General features: G+C 44.3%; 1 protein-coding gene across 3 annotated transcripts in view; it reads right to left on the reverse strand.

Annotated features, from left to right (window-relative positions):
• Positions 1-17,032, reverse strand: part of LOC101009767 (talin-2) — a 253,027-nt gene that overhangs the window by 134,924 nt on the left and 101,071 nt on the right. For all 3 annotated transcript variants that reach the window (XM_031662566.1, XM_031662564.1, XM_031662565.1), the window contains 9 exons: positions 16,475-16,576; positions 15,027-15,103; positions 11,687-11,867; positions 10,683-10,796; positions 8,312-8,420; positions 7,338-7,546; positions 6,700-6,798; positions 2,333-2,500; positions 787-1,081 (listed from right to left, as the gene is read on the reverse strand). In XM_031662566.1, coding sequence (XP_031518426.1) covers positions 787-1,081; positions 2,333-2,500; positions 6,700-6,798; positions 7,338-7,546; positions 8,312-8,420; positions 10,683-10,796; positions 11,687-11,867; positions 15,027-15,103; positions 16,475-16,576 — 1,354 coding nt within the window. The remainder of the gene's footprint in view (positions 1-786; positions 1,082-2,332; positions 2,501-6,699; positions 6,799-7,337; positions 7,547-8,311; positions 8,421-10,682; positions 10,797-11,686; positions 11,868-15,026; positions 15,104-16,474; positions 16,577-17,032) is intronic.

Consider the following 17,032-nt stretch of genomic DNA (forward strand, 5'->3'; position numbering starts at 1 on the left):
CTGCATATTATTTATGATGCTTTGGAATCTGAAAACACCTTTCTGCTGGAGACAAACTGTCCTCTAAGGGCTAGACAATTTAGAGACTGCAGAGGCTCAGCAGGGAACATGTCTTTGATATGCAAACTAACCAATCCAGAGCTATTCCTCCTCTAACTGGCCCAGACACTCAGGAGACACTGTTCCTCTGCCTGGATCATCCTGGGGCCAGGTCCCAGGTAACTAGCCACCACCTCCATAATTTAGAGCCTGCCAAAATTATTTAAACTAGCCAATCCTAAATTGTTTACCCTGCCCTGCACTTCCCAAGAAGTTCCAATAAAGGCCATGGTCTAGGCCCTCCCCTTGCTCCTGTCTTCTCCCTCCTGACCACCCTGGTGCTCTCCCATGACCCTGTGTGGCAGGCGCTGACCCCTCCAGGGGACACACAAGTACAACAAACTTCTGAATTCCCAGCCTTGATCTTGTTTCCTTCTGTGGCTGCTCCACCTTTGCCATACCATACCCAATATGTGCATTCACAGAACAAAGGATCCGCCGCAAATCTAACAAAATAACAAAATCTAACCATCACAACAAAAACCCAGTGAACTCTGTTTAAGTCTGTAAGCATGGCTATGGAAGAGTCTTGTGTCTTTTTCCAAGCTTCAGTGGGGAAGTCTTTGAGACCGATGAGAACTTGCCCTTGCCAGTTATCCAGGCAGCCTTCACCTTCCCTGTGGGTGAGCACCACCATCAGGAACACCAAAACCCACCCATCCACCCACCCACAGCACAGTGCCTTACCGGCATCACCCATGGAGCTGAAGATGCTCTCAGTGACACACATGATGGTGTCAGTGGCCTGGTCGTAGCGGCCGATGGGCTCGCCTCGGCTGGCAAACTGCCGCACATGCTGCAGGAGATCATGGAGGGCCTGGCTGACCACACTGGCCGCTGCGCTGACCTGCTTCAGGAGCTCACTGTCGGTGGTAGCCGCCTGGCAGGCACGGACGCAGTTCTCCACTGAGCGGTCCACCAGCTTCCCTGCTTCAATCAGCTGCTCCTGGCACACAGGGGAGCTGATAGTGGGGCTCACAACCTGAAGCGAGACAGGAACAGGTTGTGGGCACTGCGGTTGAATCCTGGTCCCTCTCCATGTGCCCCCACAGTCCTATCAAGGCCCTTCCTGCTCTGGGCCTCGGTTTCTGACTCACAGGACCATTGCTCGGTTTCTTACTTACGGGATCATTTCATTCAATGAAACCATTGCTTCAGTCTCACACACTCTGCTATTCTACTTCATCCTTGTGATTTGACATGTCCCGCTGATTTATAATGTCATTAGTCACACGTGACAGTCCATACTACTGCCCTACTTCCATAGAGAGAAATTCCTGAGATTTCCCAATTATACCTCCTTCCTTTTAGGATCCTTTGCATTGAGTCTTTTGAGTTGGGATACAAAGACTACCTAAAAGAATTCTATTTCTATTCCCAGAAACACCTGAAACTCTGCCTCATAGTCCTTTAATGAACAGGGGGGTTCTGTCAGTTCCTTGTAAATTCTAGCAGTGTGGACAAGGAAAGCTTGAGGGAGACAATGCTGCAAATCTTACCACAGGCTCTCGATGGCAAGCTGAGCCAGATCACAGATCTACACAACATGACAGGCCATCAAGTCCAGAAACAGACATTTCCCATCTTCTGATGCATCATCACCGAGAGGACACATGAAGTGGAGGGGAAAGGTTTTTGGAGGCAGACAGACCTGAGTTGTTACTCTAGTTCTGCCACTTACTACTTCTGTGGCCTTAACCTACTAACATCTAAGGGCCTCAGATTCCTCATCAGTGAACTAGAGATAATGGTACTTAATCCTGCTTGCAGCATTACCGGGGAGATGTAATGAGGGGATGTATGACACACAGAGTGTGTATACCCTGGCGACAATTAACATCCCCACTCGGACACTATGCAGCCTAGAAAGGGTTCCCATAAACTCTGTGGCTTATTTCTGAACCCATTTATAACGCTGTACCACACAAGGCAAGAACTATTTTTGTGCAGGTGTAAGATGCACTGAGAAGTCCAAAGGGGAGACACAGCAATTTGCATATAGAAATGAACTAGTGAAAAGTACCAACGGCCTGAGGACTTGGGCAAAGAACAAATGATAAAAGCAGAATCAGACCACTTATACTAAAATCCCATCATCACTTAAGACACTTGAAAGAAGTTCTAAAGCTTAGACTATTTGAAAAAATTCCACCCCTGCTACCCACCAAATGCCTGGGGGCAGATAACAGCAGGTGATACTGCATAGAAAGGGCTGGGGCGCCAGCTGGCTTACCTTGGCACATGCCACAAGCTGGGAGGTGGAGAGGGCACACTGGGTGGCAGCGGCAATTACCCTGTTTTGTAGGACAGTATCTTCGGCCACTTGGGCAACATTCTTTGCCTTTAGTACCAACATGGCAGCTGCATTGGCAACAGCTTTGGCCAAACTCATTAAAACATCCTGAGAAAAGGGAATCAAAGACTGTTCATTTATTTCTCTCTAATCACCTTTCACAGCCTGAAAATAAACATGTTATTAAAATTCCATTTGATCTTTTTCCTTCAGCACTTCAGAAGTTTTTTTACTTGTTTTTTAAAATGTCAACTTATCCTTAGAGGTAATTAAAAAAGGAGACTTGTATCCTAATAACTCAGTCTCTTACATCCATTAAGTAGCACAGGTTTAAATCTAAAATAGTGAATTTGAGGGAAGGGTTATTATTTTAACCACTGATTCACATTCATGCACTTATCTAACACAAAGTCTTGACCACGTCTCTTGGATGAGTGGCCGATACGGTGGATCAGGAGAAGCTGAAAACATAGCCAGATGCCACAACATCATGTGTCATAGTTATAATTCATGGCCTCCAAGTCATCATGCCCCACTGCAACTTGAAAATGTATCTTCTGGATTTCTACTTTGCCCAAAGATCTGAGTCGTCATCAGAAATTCAGCCATAGCTCTACCTCCAGAGGGCAACATTTGATGCGCACAGACACATAGCTGGCACCAATACCTACAGCTCAAGAGCCAAGAAATGCTCTGAACATGAGTTATTCTCAGTGTTCTGCAGCCTTCCGGGTAGGAATTAAATTATGACAGAAAGCAGAAAGAGAGCCTATATAAATACACTAGCTATAAGACGGTCTGACTGAAGATGCAAGGAGTGCTGAGCCTTGAAACATCAGTTTATGCTTCAACTCAATGACTAGGCATTCTGCCTGCAAAAAGAAGAATCCTTTGAGCCTACCAGATTTGTCACCCATCTGTTTGACCTGAAGAATAACCACGGTTACAATTAATTTACTTCTTTGCTTTTAATACTGAAAGTAGTTTATTTGACTTGGAAATGCCTTCCCAAACATACAAGCCATTTTTATTTTGAACAAACATGTCAAGGCTTTCCCCTAAGGAAATACGGTCAGAAGTCTTTATTAGTTCATCAGATGATAAAGACCACATTTGATTCTAAATGTAAAGGGCACCCACAGTGTCTTTACAGTGAGATATTTCATGAGAAGATACAATGGAAATAATATTCAGCCTGCACAATTTTACACAGAACAAAGACTAGATACAATCCAGCTAAAACAGAAACCCATGAATCTATCAAGTAAGCTGATTTTAAAATGGACGAAAACTAAGTGGTCTTCAAGGAGCAGGTTATTCCAGTCTTTCTTAGGTCTGTGATGTTCCCTGGCTTCCCCAGGTATAATTAAAGCCCATGGTGCTGAAAGCTGAAGATTCCTTTGGGATTTGACTGGCACTTGTCTACCATACAACTTTTAGGAATTGCTCCCACTATGGCAAAGTTACAGTTCCTGGACATTTATCTCAATGCTCAGTGAAAACACAGCTTGAATGTCACAAATTATTAAAAAGATTTTTAAAAATAACTTTCCAAAGTAGGTCATGGTATTCCCTCACTTGACATGAATTCATCTTTTCAGATGGGGGCCAGGATTTGGTCACATAGAATCATGATTGTTCTAAAGGGCTTTGTTAGAATTGTTTAAAGAAATCCTGTTCCTCTTATTAATTTTGTCCAAAAAAATACAGTTAGAAAAAGAATGTGATACTACAGCTATAGCTGCTGACAAGGCCTTTGTCAAAATTTTCAACAAGACCACTATTATACAGCCAGTGTAAAATAAATCTTTGTTAACTATGGGAACATGCAGTACATTAAGAACCCAAGAAAAGCTCTGAGATATGATCTCAAGAATCAGAAAAATAGAGTAAGAAATCCAATGTCAGTTACCCATAACTGGAGGAGGTTGCAGGATCACCTTACTGGCCTGGTCTTTACCTAGAGAGCTTACACAATTGAAAACATTCAAGTTAGGCCTGTCCCGGCTAACAAAGGCTCTGTAGGACTATCACCCTGAACCTGAACCTGCTTCCTCTGCACATCTGAATAGAAACAAACATTAGGAAGCAGGGTTGACATTCATACACAATGAAAATAATCTGCTAAAGCAGGGAGAGGCAGGTAAAGCTTTTAAAAAATACAAGGTTGCATGCGATGTTTTAAGGAAGAATTGTCTTTCTCCTTAACCTTCCTTGGCACTTTGGAGAAAACAATAATATTAATACTTTTGGGGAAAGTAAATGACATGTCAAGATAATTAAGCCTAGTAAAACAACAGCTGAATCTCCTATTTACCAAGTTCCTAAATAGGTACCTACCTACAAATAATTACCTGCCCTAATTTAAAAAGTAAAGGCCAATGCAAGAGAAGTTTAGGGATATGGAAAGGGAAATCAAGATGGGGACACAATTAACTTGGGTTTAGCAGAATATATTGATGTGCAGTCCATTCTGATTCTAGGGAACTTATGACCGGCCATCTCAGTGTAGAAATGGCTTCCAGGAATATTCCTACAGCCCATGATACGAACTCACCCTCCATCATGACATAACTGTGCATCGAATGTCTTATTGCACTGCGGGATATAAGTGAATCCCATAGCCCAGTGCCACAGGCATGTGGAGAGTGAAGGAGAAACAAACACATCTATGCATGAAGGTTGAAATTTCATGTCTCACAACATACATGATCACATCTTAGTTTAACTAACACATCTTTTGCTTATAAAATTTATAAGTTCTAGATAAAATGGCATGCAAAATTGCCACCCATGAAGCAAGAAACCTGAATGCCAGAGGAAAGCTAATGATCTTTTTGTTCTGTCTATAACATATCATAAAATCATTGTCAAATGAAGAGGTGGTCAAAACAGATGAAGTCAAAAATGCAGGAAAAAAGGTATTGAGAGGTGTCAGGTAGTTAATAAAAACATTGTGTTATTTTCTGGACTTGGTGATATTTGTGGTATGAGTTTATATAAGTTTGCAATTCTTTGTGATTTCTTCTAAGTAAATATTTCACTATATACATAATTCAAAAACATTTTAATAAGTGAAGACCGATGAAATTCTGTAGAATCCTAAACAGTGAACTTGACACAAGATTTGGAAAAGGGCTTCTTTCAGAGAACCTGGGCTAGAACAGTAACAATTTAATTAGGATATATTTATATATGACTTGCAAAATTAGAGACTTAGGAGGAGGAGTAAAGGGCACTGGCCCACCAGCACATAAGCAGCTCATCTTGGCCTGAACTCCCCCAGCAGCAGGCCTCTGCGCCTCACCCTTTGAGGGACAGGGATGGAGGCAGACGAGCAGATACCTGATGCTTTCTGAGCTGCCGTGAGGTGATACTGCACACAGTGGAGATACTCGCTCCCCAGAGGGCAAGCAGCACATGGCCCTGGTATTGAAAAAGAAGGGTCACAAAAAAGACTTCTCTGCCACGCTTGTGGTTTTGGATAAGACACAAAAAACAAACCACCTCTGAGTACAAAGGAAATTCTCTCTCTCTCTCTCTCTCTCTGTGTATGTGTGTTGAAGTACATAGGTTTTCATGTTTATGAGGACTCAAGAATGATGCCATTAAACCCTTCTCCTAAACAAGTAAAATAAGACTGGCCAGGCGCTGATAATCAGAGGTTAGGTGACAGATACCAGGAGTTCATGACACTATTAATATTTCTTCCCTTCTTGTGATTAAAGAATGTCCAGCATATTGGAAAAAAAAAGTAATAATCAGGGCCGGGTGTGGTGGCTCACGCCTGTAATCCCAGCACTTTGGGAGGCCGAGGCAGGCCGATCATGAGGTCAGAAGTTTGAGACCAGCCTGATCAACATAGTGAAACCCGATCTCTACTAAAAATACAAAAATTAGCCGGGCGTGGTGGCATGTGCCTGTAACCCCAGCTACTCAGGAGGTTAAGGCAGGAGAATCGCTTGAACCCGGGAGACAGAGGTTGCAGTGAGCCGAGATCACGCCACTGCCCTCCAGCCTGGGTGACAGAGTGAAACTCTAATTAAAAAAAAAAAAAAAATCAGGAAAGCTACATATGTGCTTTACAGTGATGAAACATGGTGTCAGTGAAATGAGTTTTCCTATTAAAAAAAAATTTTTTTTGGTAACACAAAAAGACCTCACTCCCAACATAATACATCTCAATCGCATTCTTGACAATCTCAAAGAAAATGCAGTTAGTTTTTGAAATATTACATTCTGCCTGCTGGGGTCTAAGACCATCACTTAGACTTCTTTCCATGACTATAAGGCTGCAAATATCTTACCTGGAATCGCTCATCAGTCTCATTCTCTCCAATCTGTCTCAGAAGATCCCCACTGGCTTGTCCGATGCTGCCAGCAGCAGTCAAAACTGTCTGTCGAGGCTGTGAACAAAGAACACACCTTAATTGGAAAGAAAACGCATTTCCTCCAGTGCCATCAGACATGGAAGTACAGGAAGTAGAATCTCATAGAATTTGCTCCCTTTGTCTATCAGTGAGAATCTCAGGTGGTCTGCCGGATAGAAGACATCCTGGTGAAATCCGTGCAAGGAAACATCCGGTGTCTCACAAACCAGCAATAGGTATGTGGATTTGAAATGGCCCATTAGTGAGCCTTGTTCAGGTGGTAAGAAGGTGATGCGCATTCCGTGGAAATTAGGGTGCAAACTTATATTTCCCTTAAATGTGTGTTAATCCTGTGTGTTAAGTTCCTGGGGTTGCATCTACTCAAGTACTCTTGACGGGGAGGCCTTTATACTAAGAGCTCAACCACTCCTGAATGTGGGTGAGCTCTTAGTTGCAGAGAGAAACATACCCCATCAGGATGCAAGGAACAGCTGGGGAAGCAAGAGCCGCATGGTCCCCCAGCAGATGTAGCCATCCCATCAGAACCCCAGTGATTGCGTGCCTCTGGAGCTTACCTCTCCAGAAGTAGGCTGCACAGCTTTCAGCAAGTCTGACACTGCCCCAGCGAGGGTCCTGGCAGCTCTGAGCAAGTCCTCCCCGCTGCCCACCTCATCATCCATGAGGGCGGCCAGTAGCTTCACACCCTTGGACATCTCCGTCAGGTTGGAAGAAATAGTGGTGATTGCACATCCCACAGCTGTGTAGTCAGTGTCTGCAGGGTCACCTGGGAGAGAAAAGAACCATCCCCATCGAAGGAGGGCACATGGTTCTGGTGAGAATTTTCAAAACCCCACACTGGCAGGAGTTCCTCACCCACCATCCTGCAGGAGTCAGAGAGCAAGCGTCACATGAGCACAGTGAGATGGCCTGCTCCCTGTCTCCACAGTGACTGCAGAAAGGTCCTTTTGCCTGGAGGCCTCAAGCATTGAAATACTGAGTACAACCACCTTTAAAAACCCAAAGGATGTCTCAGCATCTCACAGCCTTTTCCATTAGGCCCCTGTCAGCAGCTCAGGGGGTCAACTCTGCTCCTGAAAGGCAGATACGCTGCAGGGTGAAACCAAGCAAGTTCCCAGCTCTCCCCTGAGAGCGCAAGGCTGGGAGCCACACTGTGCCAGAAGAGACCGCTGCTGGACAAGATGGGCAAAGGCACACATGACAGGTCTGTTCGTTCAAAACCATTTTCCAACTGTAGGTGCCCAGAAGGGAGAAAGGAGCCTCAATAGACTTTGCAGTATGTCCAGCACACTGACAAGCCATGAGAAGATCTGAATAGGTGCTTTTTAATGAGGATGCAAGATACAGGCAAAAAGCAATAAGATGTTCCTTACCCGCTCTCCTGGGTCACTGGGAGAAAAGCGCCTAAGAATAGACTATCCTCTCATAATATGAAGTCTATTGTTTCAATCAACAGATAACTTATATTTTAAAATTAAAAAAACAGCTTTTAAACAAAACTCCAATGCAGCACAAATCTCAAGGGACTTACCCGCCGTGAGGTTAACAACCGAAGCCGTTCCGGCCGTGATAGCATCAACTTGAGAATGGATTTCGTGTTTGGATTCATCGACTTTGTTCTGAACCCATACCCTAGATGCCTGCAAAGCCAGACAACGGCACAACACAATCACAGCACAGAATTACCCAGGAGACCGGAAAAGTCCCACCATAAAATCAGACCAGCATTTTGGCTACATTCTTCTTATGAGGCCAACGCCGACAGGGCCCTTAAGTTATCCTAAACAGTATCCTCAACAGGCCTCTTGCTCCTTCAGAGATACTCAATGCCGTGCAAATTCTCCCTGTGTCTTACATTAATTATGTTGTTTGTGTGTTTAACTTTTAAGATCTTAGGGAGAAAAATTCCACATGGCTTTATTTAGAAAAATTCAATTGAAAAAGAACGAGAAGCGAAAAATCAATGTTTCATAATAATACTGCACATTAGCACTGATAGTTGTTGCTAATTTTCACCTTGCTTTGCAGGGAGCAGGGTGAGAAGGAGGGTGTTTCAGCTCATAGGTGTTCTCTGTCAATGTAGGAAATGTCTCTTGCTTACAACATGCATCGCCTTGAAGACGACTAAAGGCCATGCTCATGTAGATGGTAAGACCTTTCCTGGTAAGATGAGGGGATGGGTCGAGACCCCTGTTCTGGATCCAGATCTACCACTAGTAGGTGATAGGACCTTGGGCAAATCATATCCAGGTCCTGTGCCTTATACTTTTTCTACTGTAGGAATTCAATGGTTTTTAAAAACCTTTCCAGCTCTTATACTTTATATGTTTATTTGAACCTATAAATAGCAAGTTCTCTATTTTCTGGTATGAACTTACCTAATAAATGATCATTTATCTTGATAATGATGACCCTGCAGTAAGGTGCTCATCTGCTTCCCAAAATATCCCAAAAATATTCATCTATGTTCAGAATGTGACTAGCACTAAAAATAATTTATTGCATTCTAAATCTTTGAAAACTGGTGAAAGAGGAATGTTAAATCTTAAATATTTTAAAACTCTACCTCCCAATTATACTGGATATGGGAATCTGCCATACATGTTTTTACTCTGGAGTTCCCCAAAGCAAAATGTTTATTGTCTTCAGGTACCTGGGAGAAATGGCACCGAGGATACCAGCAACCTCCACGCACACAAATGTGCAAATGAAAGACTCAGCATTCTGGGAGAACTTGGAGGGCAGTTATCCTGGCAGGACAAGATGAGACTACAGACTGTATGTTGGTTCTGGCCCCTGTGATGGCACCAGTCAGTCCTACAACAGTGGTTGTCAACCCTGACTGGCCATTAGAGTCAGCTGGTGAGAATAAAAACCACTGATTCTCAGGCTCCACCCACAGAAACATCAATTTATTTGGTCAGAGCTGGTGCTTTGAGCTTTGTTTTTAAAGTTCCTCGGATAATTCTAACATACGAAGCAGGGTTGAGAATGACAGTGCTAGCCAGTGCTTCTCAAATTTTAATGGTCACACAAAAAAGCTGGGAACTTGGCTAAAATGCAGATTCTGTTTGAGTGGGCTGGGGAAGGCCCAAGATTCTGCACCTCTTACAAGACTCTAGGAATTGCCAACGCTGCTGGCCCTGGGGCCACGATTTGAGCAGTGAGGAATTGGAAGATTTTATGCAGCAGTAGCTACAGGAAGATCTCTGGGTTAATCACCCACCTTGCTGAAAAGCTCAATGGTAGTAAGCCAGTGCTTCTCAAAGCACAGTCCCCAGGCATGCAGTGCTGGCATCACCGGAGATCTTGCTGGAAATGCAAAATCTCAGGCCCTACCCAAGATCCAAAACCAAAAACAAAACCAAAAACAAAACAAAAAAAAATGGGGGGAGAGTCCAGCAATGTGTGTTTTAACAGGCCCTTCAGATGATGCTGATATATGCTACAGTTTAAGAACCACTGGTAGCGATAAAACTAACCAACAGCTAATGCTTACTGAGCTCTTACTACGTGCTAGGGGCCATGCTAAGAACTCGACAGGTGATTAGATCATTGCAGCTTCACAACAACTCTATTTACAGATGACAAAGTGGAGGATTAGAGAAGGCAAGTAGCCCAGATTCACACAGCCAGTACTGGAGCTGGGGTTTGAACCCAGGTCGCAGGATCCTAGGGTCCAAGTTCTCTGCCCTCCCATGGTACTGCCAAAAGCCTGTAGTACTCTATGATTTTCTCTTCCTATGGGTGAAACTGACAGACAAAGTCTCAAGATCCTGAAAAAATCATGGGTTTCCATTTCACCTAGAGACAGAAATTTACCTAGATGAATCCTGACAATGCATAACACTGCTTTCTGCCAGGACAGAGACTTGGCATGAAAACCACTCAACAGTATTTACCATATCCTGGCCGAGAGGTGGCAGCGAGTCGAGCTCACTGAGGTCATCCTGGGCCTGCTGGACGGCATGCATGCTTGTGTTGATCGTCCCCATCAGGGCCTGCTGGGCTGAGGTCTGCAAAGGCAGATGAAACAACGCTGTCATCCCACACTCCTGGGACTGACATGGCCCTTTATGCAAAACAAAGCAAAACAGAACTCTGCGCTCGAGACAAAGCAGCCCAGGCCACATCTCAACAAGCGCCTGAACTATCTCCCATTTCAACCTGGAGGCCAGAAATAGATACTGCATTATATTAACAGAACACAAAATGAAGGTGATTGCCATGGAGGGATTATAATCAGAAGTGCGTGAAGAGCTTAATTAGCTGACAAGAAGGCTCATAAGAGTCCTTGCAGGGGAACTGAGGTGATCCAGTCTTTGAGTACGGAGGACCTCCTCATGCACAGGAAACACGTGGGTGTTAAATGAGAATGCTTCCTGATAGATGCTTAAGGACTCCACCTAAATCTATGGTCAACATACTTTTTCAGAGACAAGTGTTGCTCCTGAGCTTTCAAAAAGTTCTCGTCCAATAGCAAGAGAGTCAGTCCCAAGGCCAGCCTGAGAGGCACCGAGCCAGACAGACCAGCACAGTGGAAAGCAATCAATGACTCCCAGGGTGAAACCTCAAGATTGCTAAAAACCTGGTCTACTTCTCAGCCTTTCCTAGGGGTATCTGGACCAATCAGCTTCGTGCTGCCAGGACATGGGAGCAGGGTTCTGTCCCTGTATCACAAGTCATGTTGAGAGCTCCCCAATTTTCCAGTCACAGAGGACACCTCCGATACCAAACAGGCAGTGATCCGAGTCATCCAATTTAAAAAATGCACAGCTAAACGAGGCATGATTCAGCCGGGAACTAGAGAGAGTTCCAACACTCAGCCCATCACCACCGCTGGTGTCCACCCTGCATGCCGGAGGCAGCAGACTAACGAGCGGGGGAGGAGCACAGGAAGCCTCACCAGTGGCGGCATGTGGCCTCGGTGCATCTGCCCAACCATGACCTGCTGCTGTGGCGAGGGCATGCTGCCAACGTTGAAGGTCTCAGGCCCGCTGGAGCCCGAGCGCATCACGGCCGGCAGCGCCACTGAGCCGTGCTCTGCCTTCCCGGTCCGGTTGAACTGCTGCTGCAAGATGGTGGACCTGCCGGAAAAAGTGGTTTGGTCACTGTAATGACGCCACCCATGTGGAGTGCAATGAGGAGACCCCACAGATGTCACGTATGTTCCCTGCTTTATGCTGTGAAGGCCAATTTAAAGAGGCACATACAGACAGAGAAGCAGGAATGAAGAAGTGGCATCACAATACTTAGCAGAGCTCTGAGATGAATCCTTTTACGACAAGTAATGTAAATAATTACTCCCAATTTATCCACTTAATAGACTTATGATATTGTGCAATTAGTTGTTATTAAGAAAACAAGGCTGGGTGCAGTATCTCACCCATGTAATCCCAGTCCTTTGGGAGGCCAAGCGGGGAGGATTCCTTGAAGTCAGGAGTTCAAGACCAGCCTGAACATATGAGACCTCATCTCTACAAAAAATTCAAAAACTTAGCCTGGAGTAGTGGTACATGCCTACAGTCCTAGCTACAGAGGATGAGGTGGGAGGATCACCTGAGCCCAGGAGCCAGAGGCTGCAGTGAGCTATGATCATGCCTCTGTACTCCAGCCTGGGCAACAGAGTAAGACTCTGTCTCAAGAAGAAAAAATGACAACAACAACACAGAGATTCCTATAATAATGATGTCCCAGGTTTTAAGTGAATGTTTTGATATGTTGATATATTATTTTTGGTAAATCATACCTGAAAGAACATTCACTAAACAAGTATCAACCTTCTGCCAGGTTCCATTCCAAGCATCAGAGATACAGATGATGTATCTGCAGCTTGAAAGGGGAAATGTGGAAATGAAGCTAGGGGAAAGCCTCCCACAGCTTAGCTCCCTCCGTCAGGCCACCACCACTGACCACAGAGGATGTTTCACTGCCTCTAGAGCCTTGACCACGTGAGGCTTTGGCACCTTCCCCAGATGCTTTCAGCTAAATATTGGGAAGACTCTTAAGGTATCTAATGGAAAAATGGCATTTTTAATTTTTTTTTTTTTTTGAGACAGAGCTTCACTCTTGTCATGCAGACTGGAGTGCAGTGGCGCAATTTCAACTCACTGCAACCTTGGCCTCCCGGGTTCAAGTTATTCTCCTGCCTCAGCCTCCCAAGTAGCTGGGATTACCAGCGCCTGCCACCACGCCTGGCTTATTTTTTGTATTTTTAGTAGAGACAAGGTTTCATCATATTAGCCAGGCTGGTCTCGAACTCCTGACCTCAGGTGAACCACCCGCCTCGGCCTCCCAAACTGCTGGGAATACAGGAGTGAGCCACAGCGCTCAGCCAAAAAATTGCATTGTTTACTTTATATTGTCTTAGAATGAAGAATAAGTGCAAAGGACGCGGATCGTCTGAAGGTAAGAAGTCTGAGGATGGTGTATGTTCCTCAGAAGCCCAGCAGAAAAACCCACAGACAGCGTCTGTGTGTGTTGTGAGGTGGAAGGAAGGTGGAGGTGCAGCTGCATGAAGAGACAGGGGCCTCTGTCCCAGGGCCCTCACACCATCACAGATCATTCCCTGTTTCCCAGGGCAAGGCTCGATAGCCATGCTGGGATCCCAAGCATTAGGCATCCATGGAGAAATACTGCAGTCTAGGGGTGGGGTGGTGAGAGACTAGGGAAGGTGGGTCTGGAGGCTCCAGTGAGAAGTCAGTTGCATTGTGAGATCTCAGCCAAGGACCAACACAGGAAGAAGTGGAAGGTCTAGAGATAGGGACCATCCTGACCATTCTTCCTGCTTGCCTTGATCAGATCCCACAGTGATGCCGTGGGCAGTGGAGGAGGCTACAGTGGTCCCAGGCAGGGGAAGGTCCCAGCCCTCTGGGCTCAGACACTTACTGGGCTGCTCCTATGGGAAGAAAGTATAGCAGAGTCCTCTGAAGTGAAGCAGATCACCCTGTCAGAGAGTACTAGCTCACTCATTTACATCCAATGGCCATGAATAATTCCAAGGACTTAAGGTGCTCTGCTCAAGGGTGGCAAGTACTAGCAACACATCATATCAAGTTTGGTTCTAACTTGCATACTAGTGGGGACAAATGGAAAAACACCTTCTGGGTGATTAGGAAGCAAACTGTGAGAAACTGGCAGCAAGGGTGAAAATGTTAGAGAAACTACTATAGCTAAGCAAGTTTAATGGACTGGAAGATGCTAGAACTTTCTAGCAGCATACTATGGGAAACATCGCAAGATCTGAATCTGAGTCCTGACTCTACCACATATGTATATCTCAACTAACTTTCATGAGCTTCAGTTTCCTTATCCGTGGACTGGGAATGATAGCACTTGGCCTCCCTTTTGCATAGGCAGCTGTTATTGGAATTCCAGATGAGACAGAATGTCAGATACACACACTAAAGAATAAAGAACAGTCATTACATTGCTCTGTTAATATAAAAGGGATGTCTGTATAGGTTCCCCATAAAAAACATTTATTAGATGTTACTTAATTTTAATAAATCTATCTCCTCATCTACAAATGGTGCTAAATTGAGAACACTGTGAATTTAAAATAATGATTGTGAGGATGATAGTTATAATAGCAAGTGCTATGTTCCAGGCATTGTTTTATGTGCTTTATTAGTAACTACCATGGAAATAAAACCTACTTAGGTGGTAATATCATTATCCCCACTTTATAGATGAGATCATGCCAGAAGAGAATTCAGTAACTTCCCCAGGGCCACACAGTGAAACACAGACCCCAGATTTGAGCCCAGGACGAGTTTCCATGTTCTTAACCACTCGCCTGTACTACGCTACCTCACAGCACTCGAGACAAGCGTGGCATGCAGCAGTGCTTCACTATAACTCCTCCACTGGCTACACTCCCTCCTCCCACAAAAGGGGCCAGAATCAAACAGAGGCTCATCCTCTGACCTTCTGATGGTATGATTCGATCATGAGATTTAAATCAGAAATGCTGAACAGGACTCATGAACACTTACTGCCTCAAAAGACACAGTTAAACGCCACACTTTGGTCAATGTTTCCCTAAAATCCTCAGCCTCCCTCACGAGACATTTGCCACTTCAATGCTGCTGGTCTGGGGACCATGCTTGAAGAAGATTCAACTATATCATCTGCTGTCATCTTCTCCAGGTGACAGGCTTCAGAGCAGCAGGCTCCAAGCTGGCAAGAGGAAACCTGCCTGTCTAGGGAGAAGTTGGTACTCTAGTGCTCTTCATAATACTTACTTTTTTGGGGAAACGGACTCTTCTAACATGGTTGACTCCTCATCACCTTCTAGTCCAAATCGATCTTTACTTTGTTTCTGGAAATGCAATAAAACAAAATGCAAAAATGAAACCCAGGCCGGGCACAGTGGCTCACACCTTTAATCCCAGCACTTTGGGAGCTGAGGCGGGCGGATCACTTGAGGTCAGGAGTTCGAGACAAACCTGGTCAACATGGTGAAACCCCGTCTCTTTTTTTAAAAAAAAAAACAAACATAAATCAGCCTGGCATGGTGACAGGAGCTTGTAATCTCAGCTACACTAGAGGCTGAGCCAGAAGAATTGCTTGAACTCAGAGGCGGAGGTTGCAATGGGCCGAGACTGTGCCTCTGCACTCCAGCCTGGGTGACAGAGCAAGACTCTGTCTCAAAGAAAAAAAAAAAGAAAAGAGAGAAAAGAAAATCAGCAGGTCTTCATACAAGGACCTTTAAAAAAAACATTTTGAAGGGACACAAGTGAAAGTGTTGAAGTTTACTCAAAATTCCTTATACTGGATATTTAGTAAGTGATGGATGAACAAAAGCATAATAATAAACAAGAGAAATATATTATTTAATATATAGTTAAATGTCATGTATTGTAGACTTTAATTTTACATAGTAAAAAATCAAGATGCACATATTAACATTCTATTAAAACCTGTTTTTTTAAATGGGCTGTATCTTGAAACCTTAAGAAATCTGTTTTTCTGTATACTACTATGGCATACAACCTCGTTACATTTGTTTAAAAAAAAACAAAGACATGAAAACTGCAAAGATCATTTTTAGCCCCTCAATCCAAGTTTCCACAGAGGCTGAAAAGCACAGTACAGCTATGTGGAAAGGAAGATGCTGAGGGGTGCTAGACTCATTCATTAGCTAAGTGACACGCTATCGTTCACTGCCTGGTAGTAAATGATACAAATATGTGTTACAGAAAAAGCAGGAATTCTCATAGGATCTTGAGGTCAAAGATCTCATACTTAATTAGTGATTAAAGATGAAATTAGTAAATCAAGTTTTATTGTTTTGGTTTTTTTTGAGACAGAGTCTTGCTCTGTCGCCCAGGCTGGAGTACAGTGGCGTGATCTCAGCTCACTGCAACCTCCGCCTCCTGGGTTCCAGCGATTCTCCTGCCTCTGCCTCCCGAGTAACTGGGATTACAGGCACTCATGCCTGGCTAAATTTTTTTGTATTTTTAGTAGAGACGGGGTTTTACCATGTTGGCCAGACTGGTCTCTAACACCTGACCTCAGGTGATCTGCCCGCCTCGGCCTCCCAAAGTGTTGGATCACAGGCATGAGTCACTGTGCCTGGCCTCAAGTATTTTTTAAAAGGGCTTTTTTTTTTTCAAGGTACCCACACCATCGAAACCGAGCCTTTTAATAAAGCGGTCTTGCTTTTCCAATTTGTATCAATACAAAATACCTTTTTCAGGATGATGTCAATGTAGCCTGCAATCAGCTGCGATATCTGCTCTCCCTCGGTGGTTTGTACTGAATAGTAGCTTTCCTGATACTCCCCAAAATCCTGAAAAGACAGCATTGGAGGAAATACAGCTAAATCAGATATATCAGAATTTTAAAGGCTAGGAGGTCCAGCTCTAGAACAATATGACATAGACTTCATTTCCCCTGCTCCTTCTCTCTAAATACAAACGAATACCCTAAAATTTATTGAACAATATTCAACAATGGTAAAAGAGCTCCTAAAACTGAAAAGATGGACTGGTTGGGGGCCTCAGAACATGCAAAACCACAATGTGGTTGAGTTCTTGGGTTTTCTTTCCCATCCCATATACCCGCAAGACTAAGAGCTGTAGAGGCCTGAACATTGGAACCTCCAACAGGCAGTTCCTGAAAAGCATGCTTTTAATCAAAGAACCAGGAGAAGGGGAGCCCAACAGAGACTAATTTGGGGAAGTAGTCAGGAGCTCCAACTCCAGCTTAACAACCTGGGCTGACATTCACTGGAAGCTGCAGAGCA

This window comes from Papio anubis, unplaced genomic scaffold, assembly GCF_008728515.1.
Source record: "Papio anubis isolate 15944 unplaced genomic scaffold, Panubis1.0 scaffold75, whole genome shotgun sequence".
NCBI classification, from domain to species: domain Eukaryota; kingdom Metazoa; phylum Chordata; class Mammalia; order Primates; family Cercopithecidae; genus Papio; species Papio anubis.